At 53.4% G+C, this 24590-nt stretch overlaps 1 protein-coding gene across 12 annotated transcripts; it reads left to right on the top strand.

The window, feature by feature from the left end:
• The first annotated feature begins 805 nt into the window (after positions 1-805).
• Positions 806-21646, top strand: CHST12 (carbohydrate sulfotransferase 12). Of its 12 annotated transcripts, XM_080830766.1 has the most exons (4): positions 826-879; positions 8743-8801; positions 16646-16842; positions 19649-21390. In XM_080830766.1, exon 4 carries the CDS (start codon positions 19737-19739, stop codon positions 20994-20996), a length of 1260 nt encoding a protein of 419 aa, XP_080686892.1. In that variant the 5' UTR covers positions 826-879; positions 8743-8801; positions 16646-16842; positions 19649-19736; the 3' UTR covers positions 20997-21390. The 12 variants fall into 12 exon arrangements, with proteins under 12 accessions (XP_080686895.1, XP_080686891.1, XP_080686887.1 ...); XM_080830769.1 differs by lacking the exon at positions 8743-8801 and having other exon boundaries at positions 806-884; positions 16646-16763; XM_080830765.1 differs by lacking the exon at positions 8743-8801 and having other exon boundaries at positions 807-879; positions 16619-16842.
• The last annotated feature ends 2944 nt before the right edge of the window (positions 21647-24590 follow it).

Here is a 24590-nt window from a genome sequence, read left to right as displayed (position 1 = left end):
GCCGAAGAGATACTCCGGGAGGGCAGGGCCTTGCTGTGTCTCAGGACCCAACTGGTGGGGACTCCGTGCTGACTGGCCGCTGGACAAGGAGTGAGGACAGAGCCTTCGCTCTGAAGGCACTCTGCGGTTCTCTGCGAGGAACCGCAGAAACCATCACGGATTGGAAAAGTTCTGTGGGTGGCTGGTGGAGAAGGCTGCACAAATATGAATGTGCATGAAACAAGTTAAGGTGGTTAAGGTGGTGAATTTTGTCACATGCGTATTTTATCCCCACTGAAGAAAACCCATCGGTGAGAACAAGGGTCATTTGGCCTAGGGCTTTGCTACCTGCCCGCAAGGTGAAGGCACCACCCTCTGGACGGACCTGGGACAACCTCGGAGAGGTTCGGTCACCCCCCCCCAAGGCCCCCGCCAGAGAGCGTCGCGATCCTCTGCCAGCTGTCCGGAGGTCGCGAACGAGCGAGGCAAACAGCAAGCGCTCCGTAAGCGCAGAGGGACATCGCCAGGCTCCAAACGGTGTCCCGCGCCCAACTAGCGCGGACCCGCTGGAGGCGGAGCCTACGCCACGACCTGCAGAACCGGATTGGCTGCTGGGGAAGGGGGCGGGCTCCCGGAGCCGGGGGGCGGGGCCGATCGAGGGTCGTAAATACGGCGCCACATGGCACCGGTTTGGGGGGAGGGACCGCTGAGTGCGGAGGGCGCAGGCGCATTGAGGGCGGGAGTGCCTCAGCCTCCGTGGCCCTTCCGTGGGCAGCGACTTCTCGCGAGATGTGGAACGGGAGGCGGGGCACCGGGCGCCGGGGGCGGAGCCGGCGGAGGAGGGGCGGCCTCGGGAGGGTCGGCGAGGCGGCGGCTGCAAGACGACGACGACGAGGTGAGGTGAGGTGAGCTGAGGCGCGCGAGGCGGGGGCGCGGGGCGACGTGCGGCGCGGGGCGGCGGGGCGGCGGGCGGGTCCGGGCTCTCTCCCTCAGCCCGCGAGCAGGTCCGCTGCGGCCTCGGGCCGAGCCTCCGCTCCGGCCGCTGTGTGACCTTGGCCCGGCTCGCACCCTCTCTGAGCCCCCGGGCGCCCGGCGCTGGAGGGCGGCGGCGGCGGGTGGGGCGCCTCGCAGGCGCGCTCCCGGTCCCCTTGTGGGGCGCCGCGGGAGCGTGGACGCCAGCTCGGCGGTGCTCGGAGCGGGGCCCCCACGCCGCAGTGCTGCGAGGGCCCTGCGCGGGGACCCCGGGCCGGGCGGGCGCCCCCATCCCTCCACCCCCACCCCTCCACCCCCACCGCCGCGCTCCCGGGGGGCTGCGGCCACCTCCCGCCGGCCTGCGAGGCGCGGCCCCGCCCCGGGGGACCCCAGGCCGCCGCTCTGGGGCCGCGAGGCCTGGAAGGGGACCCCTCCGGGACCCTCTGCTCAGAAACAGCGGGGCCGCGTCTCCCGCGCGAGGAAGCCGTGCCCTGGCCACTAACAGAGGGACCTCCACCGCCCGCTCAGGCTCCTGGCCGCGGGGCATCCCTGGCGAGCCACTGGCGCACGTCGAGGTCCGGCTGGCGCGGAGCACAACAAGACACTGTGTGTCCGCGATTTATTAAATTATTTACTCTGTGCTTGCCCTCGGACAAGCTCAGGAGGCCCGGGTTGAACGCGGGCAGGCAGATGCACCTTGAGGGGTGCTGCCCCCCCCCCAGGGTGTGGGTGCAGGCCTCGGTCTGGTGGTGGGGGGAGAAGGAGGGGGCATAGGGACGTCAGGACATTTGTTTTAAATGGAGGTGGAGTTACATACATTGTGTATGATGGTGTTACAAGGGCGGGTTTGATACACTTGCGTGTTGCAATCTGCCCACCCCAGGAGCGTACCCACACCCAGCACAGGCCGGGCTCCTGGGTGTTTGGACCGCGTCTGCATGGAATTGCTTGGTGGTTTTCTTGCAAATTAGTTGATAGGACTTCGGGTGGGTATTTCAGGCCTGCAATTCGGCTCGCTGTGACTGTGAGCCCGCTTCATCCGTCCTGCAAACACTAAGCCACGGGTTCTTTGCAGGATGGCCAGTTGGGCTAGCTGCTGGTGATAAAGTTAGGCTGATTATGATACAGTGTGACCCGTGCGTCTAGGCAGTTATTTACAAAGTGTGAAGAAAGGGGGAAGAGTGAAGTTTATTTCCTGGTGTTGGAGTTTTCTGTGGTGCAGATGTGGGATGGATGTGGTGGCCTTGAAGGACGAGTGAAGGTTGGAGAGAACATTCCAGGTGGAGGCAGCAAGGCATGTGGAAACATGGAAGGGAATGGGGTGTTTGGGGGGTCGGGGCGGCAAGTCCCTGGATTCATTGAGAAAGGGGGTTTGAGGATTGGGGTGGAAGCTAAGGCCAAAAAGAGGTTTCTTACCGAAGGGCCTTGAATGCTGTTTTAGACTTTGGGCTGTTATCCCGATCTTCAGTGAGGGGGTGGTCAGGGTTTTGGGTGGGATGTGATAGGTCTGTGTTTCAGAAAAGTAGGGCTAGGGAACAGGAAAGGTGGTTTCACGGTGTGGGGAGCTGGAGACTGAGTTGGGTGCTGTTGTAGAGGGAATGGCTTCGGGATGGAGGCCGAAAGAGTGGAGACGGTCATCAGATTCAAGCAAGCAGGAGAACCCACAGCATGTGGTGCTCTGTAGGGTGTGGTGAAAGGGAAAGGAAAAATGCTAGAGTAACCAAGGTTTCTCACTCGGCTGCTCGAAGGACAGATCTGCTGTCTGTGATGGGAAGTGCTGGAGCTGGTGTGGAGGGGCATTTGGGTTGTAGGCTTGTAGGCTTGCAGGGTTCATAGTGTTTGTGGGCCTCCTGGATGAGATACCCTCTCATGGACGAGTGTCTGGGGCAGAAGCCTGGGGAATACCAGCGAGGAAGGGATAGGTGCTGGAAGAGAAATGCGTCTGACGGCTGACACTGGGCCTGCACTTCATGGCCATTACTGCGTATCACCACAGCTGGGAGGTGATTGCCTTCTAGAAAGGTCCTGAGGCTAAGGTGTGCTTGTGGAGGAGAGACCGGTTATTGATACTGCTGAAGGAGATGCAGCTAGTGTACCATTAAAAAAAAACAACAACAACCAAAAAAAAGACCCACAACTTATATCTTATTTTTGATTTTGTGTTGTCTCTCTCCCTCCAGAAGCTAGCTGTTGGTTTCACACCTCCTTAGTGTGTCTGTGGCTGTGGCCAAGGGCTGCTGCTTCTTCAGCCACTCTCGCGAACATGGGCCTCATGATAGCTGACACAGCAACTCCGTCCTTCCTGCAGTTAACCCAGGTGGCGGTTTCTGTAACTGCTTACAGAACTTGACAAATATTGCAGAGAGGTATGGGAAATGCCAGGCATAGCTGGGTAGGGGGAGAGGGGCGGGATGCAGTGAGTAGAGTTGATGGCTCCTGGAACACCACCAGCTGGCACTTGCCTCTCCAGGCAGGAGAGTGAAAAAGTCTTTGGGGAGTGTGAGTAGCTCAAAAGAAAGGACCTAAAAATAGTGACACCAGAGGGCCCCCGGTAAGGAGGCTCAGATGGAACCTCACCATGGTTCAAAGCTTCCAAGTTCTTTTGGCACCCTACCTCTTAAATAGGAACAGATAACCAAGGACATGGGAAGACACCTCTCATTTGGAAGGTAGAGACCCTAGCTCACGCTTGCAGGCGGTGGAGGGCGTGCAGGAGGAGGACTGAACAAGCGGACTGTCACTAACATGCACACGCAGAGAAGGGGAACTACTGTATGCAAGAGACAAGAGCAGGCCACTCTAGTAAGAAAAAAAAGAAAGTGGGGGGAACACTTGAAGAACCAAAAAGAGAACTCTTGGATATAAAAAAACACAGTTGGAGAAATAAAAAGCCCGGTTGGTGGGTGAAAGATACAGTTGAGGAGCTGGGGAAGACAAACCTAAAAGCAAAAATGGGAAGTGAGAGAGAAAAGGGAAGGATCAGAGCAGGAGGCTGACATCTGAATGATCTGTTTCAGTAAGAAGAGAGAAAATAGGACAAGGCTGTCCACAAAATAATGCAAGAGAATTTCCTAGAACCAAAACTTCGTGAGGAAGGGGGCTCCCTACGTGGCCAGCACTGTGTGTGAAAAGGCAGATGTCCTTCGCTCTCCCCATCTGTTCAGTTCCCGGTGTGGGTCCTTGCAAGGTGGGGAGCAGGTTTGCACAGTGAGGGATGCCATGTTTCCACAGTAACGAGTGAGAGTTTGGGAAACATGGGATTTATCTGGAAATGCTTTCGAGGCCATCAGTTTCAGAATTCGGGTAGTGAGAGTGCAGATGGAGAGAGAGATGTGCACACCCACTCCAAGGTCCGTTGCTGTGAAATCTCAGAACTCTGGGACGAGGAAGATTCTGGTAGCTTCTAAAGATTTATTTATTTATTTGACAGAGAGATCACAAGTAAGTAGAGAGGCAGGCCGGGGCTGGGGGGTAAGCAGGCTCCCCGCTGAGCAGAGCCTGATGTAGGGCTGGATTCTAGGATCCTGAGATCATGACCTGAGCCGAAGGCAGAGGCTTAACCCACTGAGCCACCCAGGCACCCCTGATTGTGGTAGCTTCTAGAAAAAGAGTAAGAACAGGCCACCAGCAGGTCATCACAGAATGGTGCATAACGCCGTGGGGACTTGTCCACAGCAACGCTGGAAGGTGGAAAGCAAGAGAGCATGGCTTTCAGAATTCTGAAGGAAAGTACCTTCCACCTCGAACTCTATACTCAGGCAAAAGAGGGTAGAATAAAGGTATTTTCAGACACGCCCCAAAAGTTCCCGTCTCACGTACTTTAAGGAATCAACTGATAGGGAGGTGGTGAGTCTGGAAGGACAGAGCCAGAGGAGACGGGGTTTTCCTGAGAGGAGGTGGGGAGGCCAGCGTGCACACCTGTCCGGAGCTGACTCCCCAGGAGAGAGTTCTTGGGGAAGGTGAACTTGACATGGCACCCGGGCGCTGGGACATCTGGAGAGGAGATGTGGACAGGGACAGCTGGTGGGGCTGGGCTGGATTAGTGATGAGTCCATGGAACACAAAGCAAATGAGAGCACAAGACTGTCATTAGTTCCAGGGAAAATAGACTGTTGTGCAGGAAGAGAGAAATAATTATGGTGTACGGCGAGGCGAGGCTGTGAACAGCCTTTGCGCAGTGATCGTTTATGTAAACACTGAATATTGTTCTAATTGAAACATATTGTGCCTGTCTGGAGATGGTGTAGGGTGAGTGGGACGTGGGTGTGTGAAGGGGACGGGGGGCGGGTGGAGGAGATACTGCGTTTCCACCTGCCCCCCCCCCCGGGGCGGGGGGAAGTGCGGGAGGCCCTGGCCTAAAGCCAGTCCCCTGCTCTTCAGAGGCGATGGGGAGCCTGCAAGGTTTGGCCAACCCCGTGCAGATGGGTAACGGGGAAGGGACAGGCGCTGCTGGGGTTTGTGGCAAACTCCCCAGCACGATCTCACCCTTTAACATACACACGTGTGTGCGGAACGTTGATAAAGACAGTCACACCGCGCTTCCGGCTCTACTGGGTGAGGCAGGCAGAATTTCGCCCATTTTTGGTGCTGGGCTTGCTCCCTCCTGGGCCCTTTTCCTCACTCCAGAGAGGAGAGTCGACTTGTCTTGGTTTCCTCTTCATTATTGTCATTGTTCTCTGGATCCTGTCTCCTGGCTGTAGTCGCATAGCAGAGGCTGCGTGCTTCCTTGAACTATATTATTTTTCTTTTAACTTACTGTAAAGGGGGTTTACAAGCATATTCAAAAGTAGGAAGAGTGCTCTTGAATTCTCCGTTCCCTTTGCCGGGTTTCGGAAATTATAAAATCAGGGTCAGTTGTGTTTATCTGTTTTCTGTTAGCAGAACAGCTCTTTAGTAAGTACCTGCCGTGTACCAAGCACTATTCTAAGCCTTCAGACCACCTGCCTTCTCAAGTTTATGGGTTAGTGCAGACAGGGAGCAAGTAAGCCCGAGAACGTGTGGTATTGAATGCGATGACACATGCCACAGAGGAAAAGCGGGTCTGGATGATGGGGAGTGCAGGGTCGGGAGTGACCAGGGGAGGCCTCGCCGATGAGGTGAGCTCTGAGCAGAGGTCAGAAGCCAGTGCAGGGTTGAGCCACTGGATTCCCCAGGCATGCACGTCTAGTCAGAGGACAGTGGATGCGGGGCAGGCAGAGGGAGCCCACGAACAGCAAGGAGGCCACTGCGGTTGGAGTGGAGCCTGTGAGGGGGCCAGTGGAAGAGATGAGAGTGTGGGATCCCATCAGGTAGGGCTTGTCAGCGGCCACTGTAAGGACTGGAAATGGGAAGCTGTGAGACTCAGTGATCAGAGGGTTTTGAGCAGAGAAGTGGCATGGTCTGACTTGTCTCAGAATAACCATGCTGCCATGTTGAACGTGGGTTGTGTGGGCTCGAGCACAGAGAGCAGGTTGGAGGTTGCTGTGGTCATGCAGGTGAGAGCTGAGGCTAGCTGGAACAGGGTGCAGGGGACGGGTGGGCACCAGAGGGACTGGAAGAGGTTAGAGTCTGGCCGTATTTTGGAGGGAAGGCTCCAGGCAGGTTCTTAAACCAGTTATGGTGAAATTTATCATCAATATTTTCCCGTGAAATAATTTATTTGAATTAACTTAACTCTGAGAAATGAGTGCTCATTTGGACTCCAGAGTTAAATTCCATGCAGCAAATCCTTGAGTCTTATGAAGAAGGTGGAAGGTACAGGAGATGCCATCCCCGGCTTCTAAGAACTTGAAGTTTGGGAATGCGGGGCTAGTATGCATGTCCTGAGAGCCCGTCTACATGGGGAGATCAGTGGGGCTTAGGAACCCGGGGCCAAGAGACCAGTGTGAGTGGATAGCCCTCCATGCCCTGGGCCCAGCTCCTGGGGGAAGTTACTTAACCTCACAGGCCAACTTTGGGCTCGATTTTCATTCAGGTCTCCTGGGATGCACATTAACCTTCTGTTTCATCAACATGACCATTTATTACTTGTTATTATGTAGATACCCTGTCAGATGTAGTTCTCGGGGTTAACAATACAAATGAAGTAATTCTATAAACAGATGAACCCAAGTTCTGGTGGCTTCATGTGAATGTCTGTTTTACTGTGGGGGTTTTAATCCAGCTCCAAAGATGCAGGCACAGCCCAGAGAGTAAATGTTGAGACCACTCACGGAAACTTTCCAAATTTCTGTTGACTAAGTGATGGGAACTGCAGTGAATTTTTTGCTTTAGGTAGTGTTTGCGAAGCTGGAAAAGAAGTGGGTAGTTTCTGATATTTTTGCCAGTCGCATAAATGCATAAAACTGGAAACATTCTCGGAGTTCTTAGTGAAGTCCGTGTCACTTGATTTAATGCTCAGAAGTTGGTTATTTGGACAAGAAGAAGCAAATTTTCTCAGAAACAAAGTATAATTTTTGAGTGTCTGCCAAAACCCAGGCAGTTGTGCATGGGACAGTGGGTTCCTAAATCAGTTGCCAGGGCTCAAATGCCCGGTCTCTGCAGGTGCTAGCCATGCAGGCTTGGGCGAGTTGTCCGAATGTTTTGCCCCAATTTTATCATAATTAGTATGAGGATTAAATAAATTAATACACGTAAGACCTTACCGTATCACTTTTGAAAACATATTAGCCATTGTTGTAATTACGATAAAATTAGTTGAAAGCATAGAGACTTCTTTGCTGATAATTGACTCTTGGTAGAAAGTATGAGTAATAAAAAAATAACATATTAATAGAATACAAATATTTGAGGGCGCGATAAAGATGGGAAAATAAATAAGGCCAGCCGCCTAGTCCAAAGAGGATGGCTTAATATTTTACAAAATAGTTCATATGTTATCACATTCATGTTCTCAGTAGCTCTGATTAGCAGAAAGACCTTAATCGGTGGTGTTTTGTGGGCGAGAAGCTAAGACTCAGACTTGAGGTGATGTCTCGGGCCACACAGCAGAGCCTGGCCTGGGCCCCAGGATGCCTTTCCTCTTCCTCCCGGTGTGTGAATGTCTGTAAGACTTCGGGGCTGGTGTTTTCATCCTGTGTTGTGGAAACTGGTGAGAGCTAGTTCATGGCGTTCATGTTGGAAAGGTTTAGCTTCTGGAGAATATCTCCATCGCCCGGATTTCCTCCTGGCCCTTGGCATGCTGTGATTTCTGTTACTGGATTTGCCTTTTGAAACCTTCCTGTGAGTGGAATCACGTGGAATGTACTCTTCTATGTTTGAGTTCTTCTGTTCAGCATAATATCCAAGAGCTTTCTCTGTGTCATTGCATGTACTGATTCATGAATCCGTGGCTCGTTCTCCCTTATTGCTGGGTAGTTTTCCACTGAACGAGTCCACCCCAGTTTGTGTATTCATTCCCTTGGTGAAGGACCTCTGCAATGTTCTCAGACTGGAGCTATTTTGAGTAAATCTGCAGTGAGCATTCTTGTCCACATCTTCATGTGGACAGTCCCTGCATTCAGGGGGCTGGTCTCTGCTGCTGTATCTGAATGGCATCACCCAAGGTCATCGAGGTTCTCTCCTATGATCTTCTAGGAGTTTTCTAGTTTTGCCGTGTACATGTAGGTCTGTGATCCACCGGGAGTTCGTTTTTGTGAGGGCAGTAAGGTCTGTGTCTGGATTCTTTTACGTGTTTGTTTCTTTGCGTGTGGACGTCCGGTTGTTCAGCGCTCATAATTGAGGCGGGCTGTCTCTGCTGCCTTGGGTTGCCTTTGTTCCAGACCAGTTGACTGTATTTATGGGTCTGTTTCTGGGCTCTCTGTTCTTTTCCAGTGATCTTCTTCTCTGTTCTTTTGCCAATACCACGTGCTCTTGTTTGCTGTGGCTTTCTGGTAAGTCTTCCAACTTCATTCTTCTTCAGTAATGTGTTGTCTGTCCTGGGTCTTTCCCCTCACATATAAACGTTAGAAAGTGTGGGTAATAAAATAACTTCCTGCGATTTTGATTGGGATTGCATTGAAGCTGTACATTGGGAAGACCTGATATCTTTTTTTTTTTTTTTTAAGATTTTAAAGACCTGATACCTTGACAACATTGAGTCTTTCTGTCCACACATGGAATATCTCTCTATGCATGTTACATGTATTTTGTTAGAGTGATACCTAAATATTTTATTTTCGGGAGTTCTAATATGAATGGAATTGTGTTTTTAATTTCAAATTTCACTTGTTCATTGTGGATAAGTAAGAAACTAGTTGACTTTTGTATATTAACTTTGTATCCTACAAACTTAGCTATAGTCGCTTGAGCCCCTAAAATTTTGTAATTGAAAAATCGTAAGTAATTTTAAGATTTTTATCATATTTTGGTGGTCAGTTTGATTGGTCTTTAAATAGAGTCCCTAAGCATTATTGTGGCATATCCACTTTCATGGTTCTTGTAGAACCTTCTAGGAATTGAAAAATATGCTGGATGTTTTTTAATACCAACTGTTCTGACTTTTTAAAAAGTTTTAGCATAAAAAAAGAATCTGGTCTGTATGCAGAAAGAGTTGATACCAGCTTTATTCGTAGTGGTCAAAAAAAGGGAACTAACCTGGGCACCTGGGTGGCTCAGTGGGTTAAAGCCTCTGCCTTCTGCTCAGCTCATGATCCCAGGGTCCTGGGATCGAGCCCCACATTGGGCACTCTGCTCAGTGGGAAGCCTGCCTGCTTCCCTTCCTCTCTCTCTGCCTGCCTCTTTGCCTGCTTGTGATCTCTGTCTGTCAAATAAATAAATAACATCTTTATTTAAAAAAAAAAAAAAAAGGGAACTAACCCAAAAGTCCATCAGTTGGTAAATGGGTAAACAGTGGTGTATCCATATGATGGAATACTGGTGACCATACAAAAAGGAGCTTACAGCTGACATGAACACCACCCCGGACAGACCTCAGAAGCAGTTTGTGAAGAGCCTGCATCCTACATGGTTTCACTAGGTGCTGTTGTAGGAAAGGCAGAACCAAGGCCAAAAAACAGACGAGTAGTTGCCTAGAGCTGAGCGTTGGGGGAGGAGGAGGTAACTTCAGAGAGTAATGGAAATGTCCTGAATCTTAATAGTGGTGTATATTTGCCAACTTGTCAGACTCTACAGTTAAAGAGACTGAGTTTTACTGTATATAAATCAGACCTCATAAAACCTGATTCAAAAACAAAAGGAGAAGCAGAGGTGAGTTAATCAGGAAAGAAGGTTCTTTCAAAGAAATGGTGCCAGAACAGTGGGGTATCTATATGGGGGAAGTTAATTCCAACCCGGCCTCTGGGATAGTCCTATTGGCTAGTGGCTGCAAGTCTCTCATTGGACATTCTTTTCTACTGTGGCAAACAACTATATATCCATTTCTTAACACTTTTTTTTTTTTTTAGATTTACTTATTTGAGAGAGAGTGAGCATGCCATGAGTGGGGGAAGGGGGCAGAGGGAGGGGGAGAGAGAGAGAGAGAATCTCTAGCAGACTCCATCCTGAGCACGGAGCCTGACGTGGGGTCCAGTCCCACGACCCCAAGGTCATGACCTGAGCCGAAGCCAAGAGTCGGACGCTTCACCGACCTCCCAGGCATCCTCCATTTCTTGACACTTACTGTTTAGTTCTCACTCCTTCGATCTCTTCTGTCTACAACGTGTAGTAAACACACACGCACCCTTACAGTGCAAGTGATGAAGCAAATATGCATATGAGGGTTCCCCAGAGAACAGAATCCGTAGGGTGTGTGGAAAAAGATGTGTTTAAGGAATCGGCTCGTGTGGTTATGGAGGCTGAGAAGCTCAGACCCAGGGGGGCCGAGTCCAAGCCTGAGGGCAGGAGACTTCTGTCCCGGCTTGAAGACAGGCAGGCAGAGGGGAGACTCTCTCTCGCTTCACCTGGTCGATCTGTTCGGGCACCAAGTAGGTTGGGGAAGCCCCGTCTGGGAGCGCCGTGGGCCTGACTCTGTCTACAGGGTTAGAGGTCAGTCTCATCCAGAAACACCCCCCCACACACATGCCCCGGAAACCTTGTGGGCAGCAAAGGGGACCCAGAATCAACTAGCACGTGCCTCCTGACCTGTGTGCCCTGCAGTCACCGGTTTTGCTATTGAAGTGTGGAAGGTGCCCTGACGCAGGTCCTCCCGCGGTGTGGCCATGGGGTCCCTCTCCCCCACGAGAGTGACGCACCCTGGCCTGGGAGGGAGCTCAGCCTCCCGCTGTCCACCACAGACCGCCCTGTCGTCCCCCTGATGTTTGCGCGCCGCGGGTGTAAGGGCCCCTTCAGACCAGAGCCTTCCGTGGGCTGCTGGCATGAGCTCCTGCCCTCGCATATGTGAGAAGAGGAGTGTTAAGCATTCCCTCCCTGAGCTGAGACACCGCCCTTTCTGCACAGCCGCCTCATGTTGGGGTTAAAGCTAACCTGAAGCCTGATTGTTCACAGGGCGCTGACAGGGCCCTTGCAGAAAACCAGCCCTCAAGGTGAAGCTTTTGGGTGACAGTTGGCTCCCCATTCTCTTGCTGGAGGCAGAAGCTGGAGGCTGACTCCCAGCAAGCCTGCTCAGCAGGGCCTCTGGGTCTCCAAAAACTCTGAGGCTTTTTGTTAGCCGCTTTTTTGAAGTCATGGGAGATTTGTGTTTGGAAATAATGCCCTTATTTTGTGAATGAATACTCCTTTGAGGTCAGTGTTGTTCCCTGACTTGGTTCTGCTTCTGAAGGGCTACCCACTTCAGTTCTTACCTGCCCCCCCATACCCTGTGTGCTGTCCTCCCCAGAAGGCAGCAGAGTGCTCCCCCAGAGCCCTCCCTGGCTCCCGCTGCCTCCATGCCTGGGCCAGAAACACACGGGTCCCACTCCATGTGGCAAGGTAAAGCTTGTTGGCAGTGCTGTGTGGTCTCTGTCCCTGCACTGTGCACCCCTGAGGAGCTGTGCACCCTGTTTGAAGCAGCACAGGCCCTTCCTTCCTTCCTTCCTTCCTCGCACAGGCTGTTTCATACCCTCGGCCCGCCTTGTCTCCACGACTGCTATTTATGAGGCTCGTTCGAGGCTGAAGAGGATAGCACCCAGGACTGCCCTTGTTCCCTGACCTTGAACATGACCCATGGCCTCGGCCTCAGCCTCATTGGCGAGTGGCGTGGAGGGGCTTCCCACATCGGTTTGGAAAGGGCTTGGAAGGGGTTGCCCCTGAAGCTAGCCTGGTTCTGGGGCAGAACTCCAGGGCAAGGCAAGGCTTCCAGGACCAGTCTCACCGACGAAGAGCCAGATGCATGGGGTTTGGGGAGTCCCAAAGGGAAGACTCATCTTGTTTCCATACACCCATCCCATCATTGTACGTTTCTAAAACTTCAACATTTGATAAACATATTGCAGGTAAAGTCAATCTGTTGAGCTTTTGTGCAGGGTTGTGAGGTTAAGCCGTGGCTCTAGGTTTATAGCCTTTGTTACTTACGGCTGTCCCCCACTACAGGCCTTCCTTGTCTTTGTGCGTTTTATTTACTGTCATTCATGTGTTTTTTACACAGTCTCCTGCATTCGCCTTATTTATTCAACAGTACCTCTCGACAGTTCCTCCACGTCCGCTCTTGTGGCTCCAGTTCTTTTTTTTCCAATATTTCTATTGTAGTAGGACATGTAACGTAAAACTCACCATCGTAACCATTTTTAAGCCTGTTTCACGGAGCCTGGAGCACAATCACAGTCACAGTCACACTGTGCAGCCATCAGCACGTCTCTAGAATTCACTCATCTTTCCAAACTGATCCTCTGTCCGCATGGAACACTGACCCTCCCATTCCCTCCCAGTCCCCTCGGGACTTCACGGGAGTGGGATCCTACGGCACCTGCCTTTTGTGCCTGCCTGCTTTTACCCCACAGCGGCTCCTGGGGGTTCCTCCGCATCGTAGGGGCTGCCAGAACGTCCTTCCTCTTGGGAGCCGTGCGATACCCCACCATACGTATGTACGCCACGCTCTGTTACCTGTTTGTCCTCCCGGGCACGCTGGGGTATGTCCACCTGTTGGCTGGTGCGGGTCCACCTGTTGGCTGGTGCGGATCATGCCGCGGTGAGCATAGCCTCACAAGTACCACTTGGAGACCCTGTTTCCAGTCCTTCTGACTATAGACCCAGAAGTGGAATTGTTGGGCCGTGTGGTCATTTTATGTGGTTATTCAAGTTTCCGTTTTGGGGGGAACCTTCTTACTGTTTCTTACTGTTTTGCACAGCGGCGGCACCAGTTTGCGTTCCCGTTGATCGGGCCAGAGGGTTCCAGTTCCTCCCTGTCTTGGCCAATACTTACCTTCTGGGTTGGTCTTTGTTTCATTGAAGATTTTATTTATTTTTTTAAAATAGGACTCGAACTCATAACCCTGAGATCAGGAGTCGCACCCTGCACTGACCGAGCCAGCCAAGCCCCCGTCTTGTCTTGTTAGTTTTTGGCTGGAGCCATCCGAATGGGTGTGAGCTGGTACTTCCCTGCGTTTCCCCGATGAGTGGTGTGGAGCATCTTTTCATGTGCTTAGGGGCTGTTTGCCTGTCTTCAGGGAGATGTCCGTTCAAGTTGTTGCCTTTTCTTGAACTGGGTTGTTGGATGTTATTTTTCTTTTGAGTATTAGGAGTTCTCCATTTATTCTGGATATTAAACCCTCATTAGATACATGATTTGCAAACATTTTTCTCCCATTCTGGGGGAATCTACCCTGTGGATAGTGCCCTTTGATGCCCAGAACTTTCTAATTTGCATGAAGTCCAATTGGTTAATTTTTTTTTCTTTGATCGTTAATGCCTTAATTTTTTTTATTGCTGTGTATCTTTTATGAAAGGAAAAATGCTTTTTTCTCATAGTAAAAACCAGTCAGTGCTCAGTATAAACAAAAACAACTTTAAATACAGAAAGCCATGAAGCAGTAAGTCAATCACCCAGACTCCCACCGCCTGGGGGTGCTTGCTGATGCTGTCTTGGGGCTGGTGCTGGTGGCGGGGCCCTCTTCCCTGTGTGCCATCCGTGCTTGTCTGACAGCCAGCCCCTGACCCGGGAATGCTCCCTACAATGACCCACAGCCCACTGAGTGGTCTAGTCTGATTCAGGTTAGGAGCCTCATTATAAATAAGTTAGTTGACTCGCTGTTTACAACATAAGCCATAGATTCACTGCGTGGATGAGAAGAGCCGGATGGGGGGCTGCCCGCGTGACCTGCTGCTGGCCCGGGGCCAAGCTGTGAGACATTCAGGGCTAGAATGGGGCTCCTCAGCCGGGGTGCTTCTCCGTGCCCAGTCATACTTACGTAGGTTATTTATGGACTAAGAACAAAACTGTAGAGTTTGAGTGTATTAAAGGCTAAAAGATGATAGTGTTTGGTGCTAATCCACCAAATAAGGAAAAAATCAGAGCGACTTTAAATGGTTCCTGGTTAAGAGAAGACAGGCTTTCTTTGCACTTAGAGAACCACGTTCAGGACAGGTAACAAAGAAACGTCCGGTATGCCTGCTCCGCCTCTGTTCTGTGCAGACTTACCCGAGGGGAGCATCAAGGGCTGGTTGTAGGCTGACTGGGGCTCACTTGGCTGTGACCTCTGACCCCAGGACCAGTGCCTCTGTGTCTGTCAGGTCAGAGAACACAGGAAACACGTGCCTGTGTGTGACAGAGAGGCACCTGTCAGCACCTGGACTTCCAAGGAAGCATGATCCTTCTAAGCCCCTTCTGTTCACCAGCTTGAACTTAGACTAAGAAGAAACTTCGCACATGTGACTTCAGTCCCTGGGGAGAGATGGGACTATATGGTGGGGGGAGGGGGTGTCCTACCAGGACCCTGTATGCAAGTGCCTCCTACAGCAGAGTACCATCCAGATCCAGAAGAAAGGAGCCGTGGGTCTATATGACCACGTGGATGAGTCTCAAAGCTCGCCGTGTGATTCCCTTTATAGAACACTCGAGAAAATGCGAACTAATTTATAGTGACAGAAAGCAGATGAGTGGCTGGAGGGGAGGGATGAGCTGGGGAGAAGGGTGAGAAGGGGCAGGCATGAGCTCTGGGGGGTCAGTGGAGGTGTTCCCGCTCTGACCGTGGTGTTGGGGTCGGGGGCACACACGGGAGTCCAGACGCCTCAGACTGTCCCCGTGAAGTCGGTGCAGTCGCTTGTGTGCCACTTGCACCTCCCACAGCGGTTCAGAAGAACGGGGACGTTCAACAGCGGAGCAGGGGAGCCTGCGTGGGCCTTGACTTCCGGAGTGAGGCTTGAATCCAGACGCTGATGTGACCCCTCTGGACCTCGGGTCCCTCAGCTGTCGGGGGTCATGCTGCCCTCCCCAAGGCCACGTGCAGAGGGCCTGAGGGAAAGGACGTGGGTAGCACACTGCTCCAAGCACCTCGCACTTGGTGGTGAGAGCCCTTTAAAGGGCAGCTCCTAGTAAAAAGATATTACCTGTACGTATCCTGTGATCCTAAAAATAATCGACCATGTCTTTTCTTGCAATTCAACTGAAGTCGTGTGACGTGACTAGTAAAGAGCGTCCGTTTCCCCCAAACTATTGTAGGCCCTGGCATTTGTCAGTGTACATGTCCTCCTTGCTGGCTGTTCTTGGCGTTCTCCGTGCACAAGTGACAGCCTGTCCCTGATGTGTGGTGGTGCCTGTGCCCACGGATGGGACACCGGGTCTCTGCCCCATTTCCACGGAGCTTGGGAATCTTGCTCTGAAAACACAGCTGGAAGCCAGGCTCTCAAGCACATGACATTTTCCAGCACGTTTTCCCTTTGCTGCTTTCTCAGCTTTCGGCGAAACTTTTTTTTTTTTTTTAAATTTTATTTTTGTTTTTTTAATATGATTTCACCTTCATCTCTGGAACTGCTCAGCCTTTTACATCCTCTGGAAGGGATGGTCTGGAAAACTTCAGTGGCCTGTGTTTATGATCTAGCTTTACACACAGGCTGTGATGTGGTGAGATTATAACCATTCCTGTTCTCCGGACAGCCGTGATGCCCTCAAAGGGCGCTAGCCGACCTCTGGCAGCAGCCGTGTACGAGACGAGCACCTCTAACTCTGATGTTTTCACAGCGCGGTGACTCCCTTCATCCCTGGGCTGCAGCCGCGTGGGGTTTTCCTGTGCCCCCAGCTGGGTGGCCTTTTCTGTAGGGGGGCCTTGAGAGCGCTGGGGGCTCAGGAAGGACTCATGAAGGTGGCAGTGACCAGAATGTCATTTTTTGTCTGTCACTTGCCTGTTTCAGCACCTTTCACATAAAGCCCCACACTGCCCTTTGTCTGCCGACCTTTGTACCGTGAGCATGTGTTACTTTCTCCATAAAAAAAAACAAAATGAAGTGAGTGTGAACAAAAACTGCACAGGTGGGTGGAGATCGCTTCCAAACTTCAGCCTCATGAACTTTTAGGTTCATTTAATGAAAATGCATCGGGTCCCAGGTGCATAGTTGAGCATGCACAGGGAATACAGACTTGGAAGGTTCAGACAGGGAGAAGTCAGAGAGTACCCCAAGATGTGCTCTGTCTGAGACTGTTGGATGCCCGCTAATCCTGACAGGGCTCCCAGTATGTCTGAAAAGTGGACACTCTGGCTTTGGGCCCCTTTATGGTCGTGCATCTGTTGTCTCGTTAGGCTGGACCCAGGTCTGAGTTCTGTCTTCTGAAGCCGCACAGGGTAAGTCTGTTCCCCTCCCACGGGACAGCCCTCTCGCTGACACGAATCTCTTCTCCAACCAGAGGATCCAACCTGCTCCCCTTCCACAGGTGCTGTGGGGGAACAGACCCTGTGAGCCGTCAGAAGCTGGAGGAGAGGCAAGGACCCCACTTGGTCTTAACAAGTGGATTAAGACACATGCCCGTCGAACGGTTCTACGGAGAGGAGGTGAAGGCCGAAGAGAAGGGTACAGATCTTGAACTTTTCCAGAAACCTCAAACTGTCAGGTCACACTCACTGAACACGGGTATGAAAACTTGTATTTTACCCTCCACACGCTGCGAGGGGCTGTCAGATGGTCCGAGTCCAAAACATAGACCTCAGAACAGAGAGGTGAGGGGAATGATCTCGCTGGAAGGGATTAGCGTCTTGTGGAACCCATGAGCATGGCCAGCATCCTTCCTTAGAGCTGATGTCCTGGGACTGCACTGGGCACAGGGGCCAGGTGTGGCGGGTCTATAGCTGCAGCCGTGTGTGTTCACAGATTAGTACCACCTTCGCTTTTCTGTCCACTTCATCTTTTTTGCCTTGTGTCCAGCTCCGAGGTCTCTGTCCTGTATCATTGGTTCTTTTTGATCTAGGTGGATAGCTTGACATTCATCACAATCCCAGTGTCCAGCTCTGATTTCCAGCCCATCTTTCCAGCTTATTTGTTCATCTAGATTCCGCTCTCAGTCGCTGGCAGGGTGGGCCAGCTCTGCCGGTGGCATGGGAGACTGCCCCTGGGGAGGAGGTAAACAGACTCACATACTGGGGGATCTGGCAGGAGGCTAGGGGGTACACTGACCTTGGTAGGTGGCCATCAGGGGCTAACCTCCATTGATTAATATGCGACAAATGTTTTCCATCCTGGAGTGGGATGGGAAGCACAGTGCCACCTCCGTCCATCCCAGTGATGATGGCCTGGTATGGAGGTGCAGGCCCAGCTCCCCCTGGGTCCTCCTGTTGTAAGGGGAGGGGAGTCCAAGTGTGACTATGCTGCTCTGTGCCATCTTCGTCTGCCTGTTGGTGCCCAGGGGGAAGGTCAGCTCCCTGCCTGGCCCTGCTAAACCGTGAGGGCAGGGGTGGTTTTTCCACTGGTGTCTGGCCTAAGTAGAGCAGGTGTCTCCAAAAAGATGTTCCTGCTGTTGGGTCGCTGTGAGGTTAGGGACAGTGCACAAGGCCCGTCTCATTCTGTGCACCAGTCATAAATGGGGGTGGGGTCCCAAGACCTCCCTCGGGTTGGGTCATTCACTGGAAGAACCCGCGGAGCTCATGGAAAGGTGTATTCACCGTTCAGGTTCGTGGCAGCAAAGGATTCAGATGACAAGCCAAGGGAAGAGACGCAGAGGGAAGAGTTGTCCCCTCCGCGGGAGGTCTAGATAGCGCCAACTCCAGCTACCGCTGATGGGTGACAGTGGGTGGAGTGCGCCCCCACATCTTCGTGGGTGACAGCGGGTCGAGTGCGCCCCCATGTCTTTGCATCCACAGTCTCTCCTCGGGCTTTGTCATCAAACAGATCGACTCCCCACATGGCTGACCTTAGTCCCCAGCCCCCGATCACATTGTTAGCCCAAGGCCCCCAGTAAACAAAGCCTCTCCCAGGAGGTGCGGGCAGAAGAGGCCTCTTAGGGCAGAGGTTCGGTCCTTTACCACAGCTGCTCTTGCCCGTCCTTTGCCAGGGTTCTTCGGCGGCTCTTCCTGGAGCTTTTCTCCTATACCTGTTGGCTCTTCAGGGTCGGAGGCAGTGGCCTCTGTGACGAGGGACAAGCTCGTCCTTCTGCGGCACCTCAAGTAGCCAGGTCCTTGGACTGTCCTTCCCGAGCCTTCCTGTGCCTGTTGGTTGTGTTCCATCTGTGGTTCTGTTGTGAGTGAGCAGATTGGTAATGGTGCAGCCCCCTCCGGGTGGAACCAGAAGGGAAACCCGGGGTGGCCCAGTAGGTGGTGACGGCACATCCTCTCATCTTTGGGCTAGCGTCCCAGCACTAGGTCAGACGTTGCATTTTTCCTGTGGTGTCCCTAGCACTTCTCCAAGTACCTGGGACAGAATTGGGGCTCAGCCTATGTGTCAGGCAGGACCGGCCCAAGGATGGGCTCCTCTGGCATTTCTGGAATTGATCTTGACTGTGGTCGAGGACAGCCTTCAGTGCAAGTTGTAAGGGAACCACAAATCCAATATCCAGCCTGCTTCTCCCCATGCACAAGGGCAGCCGCCTGCCCCTGAGCCAGTGGGCCTGCTGGTCGACCTTGCCAGGGTGCCATTCCAGCACCCGCTGACATTCGCCGCTGCCAATCTGCCCTGCCTCCCTTTGCCCTCCCGCCCTTCTGTTCTTGAAGATCAGGCAGCCTTTCCCCATCTCCATCCGTGGCTCTGCTACGGTCTCACTCCTCTGTGGGGTTACCAACGGTGCTCTTAGAGCCTGGAAAACTCTTGCATGGGCCCCCTTTCAGCTGCCCCGTGAACCCTCCCTGTCCCCCCTCTGATCTCCAGTGTGCCCATCCTTTCCACGTAGAGGGGGACAGAGATGGTGCGCAGTGTCCAGCACATGTCAGCCGCACAGAGTGGCCTGTCTTTGATGTGGTTATTTGCATTAAATGTGCACAGCAAAAGGTTTTCCTCAGAGGCTGAGACATCTTTAGCATTTTTGTAAGTTGTAGCATACACTCAAATTGAACCTTGTGTTTTCGTTTTGCTGAGCGCCTTTCCTTCCTCCTCTGCATTTCCTGCCTAAGAGGTCTGTGTCCCTGCCCGAGCCTGGTCTGTCAGCCCTCCCTTTTCAGTTCAGTGACGAAGGATCTCCAATGACCTCGCCAGCCACCCCCGTCCTCCGGGCCCTTCGAAGCAGCACTCAAAGCGGCATTCATCCTCCTATCACACAGAGGGGCTGAGACTCAGCAGAGGTGGCCTTGTAAAGCCTGAGTTTTGGAGGATGGAGGTGTGAGGGGTGGGGCAGGGACATGGACCATGAAGGGAGGTCCGAGACATCAGCAAGCACCGTCCTTAGGAGTCAGAGTGCAAGAGGACACCCTAGGTGGACCGTAGTCTTTAACGTAGCTCTGTGTTACCTTTCCAGGGTCCTGAGTGCAGTGTCCCGTCTCCATGAAGCTGACGTGACAGTATCCAGGTGAAAGGGCCCCCCCACCACCCCGTCCACGGACAGGATGACCAAAACCCGGCTTTTCCGCCTGTGGCTGGTCTTGGGGTCTGTCTTCATGGTCTTCCTGATCATCGTGTACTGGGACAACGTGGGCACTGCCCACTTCTACCTGCACACTTCTTTCCCCAGGCCGCACCCCCTGGCGCCGCTGCCCACCCCCACACACGGGGCGGAGAAGGAGTTCACGTCTGACGTGGACGCGTTTTTGCAGAAGCTGCTCGGTGGCAGCCTGAAGCAGAACGCCCCTTCGGGTAAAAGGACAGAGCAGCCCTCTGTGCCGGCCTCCAACAGGCCTGTGCTGAGCAATGCAGAGGAGAGCGTGAGGGGCTACGACTGGTCCACCCGCGACGCCCAGCAGGGCCCAGACCCGGGCGGGCAGCAGGCCGAGAGGCGGAGTGTGCTCAGGGGGCTCTGCGCCAATGCCAGCTTCGTGTTCCCCACCAAGGAGCGCTCCTTCGACGACATTCCCAACTACGAGCTCAACCACCTCATCGTGGACGACCGCCACGGGGTCATCTACTGCTACGTGCCCAAGGTGGCCTGCACCAACTGGAAGCGCGTGATGATTGTGCTGAGCGAGAGCCTCCTGGACCGTGGCGCCCCCTACCGCGACCCCCTGGACATCCCCCGGGAGTACGTCCACAACTCCAGCACCCACCTGACTTTCAACAAATTCTGGCGCCGCTACGGCAAGTTCTCCCGCCACCTGATGAAGATCAAGCTGAAGAAGTACACCAAGTTCCTGTTCGTGCGGGACCCCTTTGTGCGCCTCATCTCGGCCTTCCGCAGCAAGTTCCAGCTGGAGAACGAGGAGTTCTACCGCAAGTTTGCGGTGCCCATGCTCAAGATGTACGCCAACCGCAGCGGCCTGCCCGCGTCCGTCAGCGAGGCCTTCAGCGCGGGCCTCAAGGTGTCCTTCGCCAACTTCATCCAGTATCTGCTGGACCCGCGCACCGAGAAGCTGGCGCCCTTCAACGAGCACTGGAGGCAGGTGCACCGCCTCTGCCACCCCTGCCAGATCGACTATGACTTTGTGGGGAAGCTGGAGACCCTGGACCAGGATGCCGCCCAGCTCCTGCGGCTCCTCAAGGTGGACAAGCTCCTGCACTTCCCCCCAAGCTACCGGAACAGAACTGCCAGCAGCTGGGAGGAGGACTGGTTCTCCACCATCCCCCTGGCCTGGAGGCAGCAGCTTTACAAACTCTACGAGGCCGACTTTGTCCTCTTTGGCTACCCCAAGCCCGAAAACCTACTTAGAGACTGAAGGCGTCGGGTGCAGTCCCGGACCTCAAAGCCAGCTGGGCGGGTGGGGCTTTTTCCAACCCGGACCAAGGGTCCTGCCGCACCACGGCCTTCCTCCCGAGGATGGGCGAGGGGTTGCCATGTGTATTTTTTTATGGCTTTGTTTCCCTCCCAGTCTGGCCCATGGCGCAACTCCACAGCGCTCCCGTTGACCAGGCAGCTGGAGACACCTGGAATCGACGGCTCCCACACTCCGGTTTTTCATATCACCTGCGGTTTTGCAATCTGGACGTACTGTTTATTCCACTGCCTGTATTCCTTGAGTACTGTGTTAATATTGTTTTTTTAAGATTAATATATTTCAGATATTTAATATGAAAAGTGGAGGAGAGGATGGAGTAAAGGTCACATCTGCTTCTGCTGCCTGCTTCCGTGGTTATTCTGGTAGAGCGGCAGGTGCTCGGGAAGGGGCTTCGAGGGATTGGACCTCAGAAGCTCCGGTGAGGGCAGGGAGTTTTCATGGTCATCTTCAGCAAAAAGGAGGAACCTATCCTTGAAATCAGGCCTCACCTGTGTTTGTTTTTTTTTTTTTTTAAGATTTTATTTATTTATTTATTTGACAGAGAGAGATCAAAAGTAGGCAGAGAGGCAGGCAGAGAGAGGAGGAAGCAGGCTCCCTGCTGAGCAGAGAGCCCGATGCGGGGCTCGATCCCAGGACACTGGGATCATGACCTGAGCTGAAGGCAGAGGCTCAACCCTCTGAGCCACCCAGGTGCCCCCTCACCTGTATTTTTAAAAGGGTAGCAGACAGATGCTTCATGAGCCAAAGCTCTCTGACCATGTGTTATCAGTGAGAAGGGAAAGCAGTTAGAAAGGATTTTGTCCTTGAGACCGTACCTCTGGTCGCAGTCATGGAAGCAGGATGTTAGCTGTTCCCATGAGGCTATAAATCATGGATGTGCTGTCACAGGGACGGGATGAGTAGGGCTTTGACCCGAGAATCCATTCCCTGCTGTGAGCAAGGTGAGGCTTGGATGGGATTGTTGTCAGAGACATAGCTGGTCGGCCTCAGTTCCCGTGACCTTCCCCCTTGAGGATGTGACTGACCATGGGATTCTCACATTTGGTGGTCCCGACTTCGTAGCGGTGTCCGTGTGGGCCTGTCCAGGAAGGCTCTTTCTGCACATCTGGTTCAGACCAATCTGCAGTTGTGGCTGGGACCCTGTAGTTGGCGGGAAATGTGCAGTCATTCCATGGCGTGTGGGCCTCAGGTGTGACCTCGTCTCCTTAGTCTGTAGCATCTGGTCCTCAGGGCCCAAGTTTCCGGGGAGCTGGCCGCTCACTGTGACGTCCTCCTGCCAGCTCTCCTTCATGTGTGGTGTCCTTGCTCTGATGGCTTCAGGATGGCACTGAGGTTTGAGCTGTGGCCTCTGGGTGCCCGCCTCAGACTCGGGCTCCCCGGGGCCCAAAACCACCCACTTTCCTTTCTGTAAGTTCCCCTTTTTATAAAACAGTTGGCAGCAAAGATGCTCCAACTCAAGGAGTCCAGTTTTAGAGTCACTGAAGAGCCATCACCACGTTGAGGACTCCTAGGACGTAGCTGTCCATGGCACTGCGAGCACTGGGCTTCAGGTCAGTAGGCAGATGGGGTAGCTCTGCCTTCGGGGAACCTTGTGACCCTGCTGTGTGAGACGAGAGCAGGGACCCCCAGCCCCAGGCCAGTGGGCTGAAGGCCTTCAAGGACAGAGCGTCAGCAAGCGAGGTGAGGTAAAGGCAGGTGTCCTGAGGAAGCTGGTGCATGAGCCCGGCCTGAAGGATGGGGGGTGGCTCGGACGTCCATGGTAGAGTGTGTGACGTCAGCACAGGAGCAGGATGTGTCAGAGACAGGAGGTACTAACCACTGGTGTTCATTGCCAAGCGCCCTCGCATGTCCTTCCCGTCCCCTTGGTCCTGTTCTCTGGTGTGGACGCTGCATGGCAGAGGTCAGGTGGGGCCAGGACTTGGAGCTGGTGGGCTTCACTTCCACCCCTAGGATGTGGATGGGCTGTGAGTGCAGTCTGGTGGCCTTGACTGTCAGGCCCAGGAGTTGAGGTCTCACTTAGGCAGCAGCAAGCCGTGGTGGAGGTTTGGGGATGGAGGAATTTGGGTTCTTTGGAGAGTCAGTGTGGCGTCGGGTTGAGGCATGGAGGCGGCCGGGAAGCTGGTCAGCAGGCGACGGCTGCTGCCCTGCTCAGAAGGGGCCTGTGCAGGGACAGTGGGGAGATGGACAGACAGGAGGAGGGATGGTATTCTGGAGAGGTTCCCTCCCAAGCTGCTGCTGTTCTTGTGTATGACGAAAGAGAAGCAGGGAGAAGTCAGGGGAAAGTCAGAAGAGCACAACACAGATCTTTCTTCTGACCTGTAACATCCCTCCACCGATACGTGGTCAAATACGCGTACCATAGAATTTATCTTCTTAACCACTTAAGTATCTGTTTCGGAGACATTAAAGGCATTCACACCAGTGTGCCGCCCCCATGGCCATCAGACTCTGGAACTTTCTCATCTCCCCTCTGGGTGAAACCCTGCGCCCATTCCTCCCTCCCCCCGCCTGGCGCCCACCCTCCTGCTCACTGTGTCTGTGACCCTGGCGACTCCAGGGACCTCACAGAGGTGGGATCCTGCAGTGTCTGTCCCTTGGGCTCTGGCTTCTCTCACCCAGCATGCTGTCCTCGAGGTCCGTCCCTGCGGTGGCTGGTGGCCGCGCGCCCTTGCTTGTCAAGGCCCAGGGTGTTCCTAGGGGTGGATGGGCCACCCCATGGCGTGTGTCCGTTCTCCCACCAGGGAGCACTTGATTGCTTCCACCTCTTGGCTGTTGTGAGCAGTGTGGCCATGCTCACGCGTGTGCACAGATCTGTGTGAACTACAGCTTCCCGTTCCTAGAAGTGGGCTGCTGAGTCGTAGTTGACCTGGTCAGCATTGGCAAACTGCGTCGGGGTGGGGAGACATGCAGATGACATGTCACGTGGCTAGAGGCGAGCTGGGAGGCTGTCCTGGGGAAGAAGGACAGTATCGGGGACAGTTTCCAATCTCCTCTACGTGTGTTAAGGACACCATAGATTTCAGCCCTGGGCCGTAATTTTGAGGAACTGGTTTTCATCAGAATGGGCTATCACATTGAAATCGCAGTTCTAGAACGTGTCTTCAGCCGCCATCATCAGCGTGGCTCTTGGCATCTGTCTCTCGTGGTAGTTTCTTGCTGAAATGTGTTTGTTTTGGGAATGTTCCGACAAACGACAAAATTCACCGGGTGCTGGGCTCACGAAGGGCAGGGCCCGGCTCTGCATTCCTTTATTTGTGGTTCTGCAGGTAGTTACACTGTGGGTCAGCTTCCCTGGGTGTTGGGGGACATGTGTGCAGGGACTGTGGGAGCGGCTTTCCGCGGCAGCCACACACCTGTCTGGATTCCTGTGCTGCCAGCTGGACATGACCTCGGGGTCAACTGGGGGACGACTCAGGACGTGATGGCAGAGAAGGTCCTCATCAACCGTTGCCCTCCTTCCACGGGCTGTGGGAAGAGAGGGGGCCCCCACCTTGTCCCTCTCTCGGGTGCCTCTTTCCCTGACCCACAGAATTG

This window comes from Martes martes (genome assembly GCF_963455335.1).
Source record: "Martes martes genome assembly, chromosome: 18".
Lineage (NCBI taxonomy): Eukaryota > Metazoa > Chordata > Mammalia > Carnivora > Mustelidae > Martes > Martes martes.
Note: the sequence above shows the minus strand (reverse complement) of the source record. Positions and strands in the feature narration are given on the sequence as shown.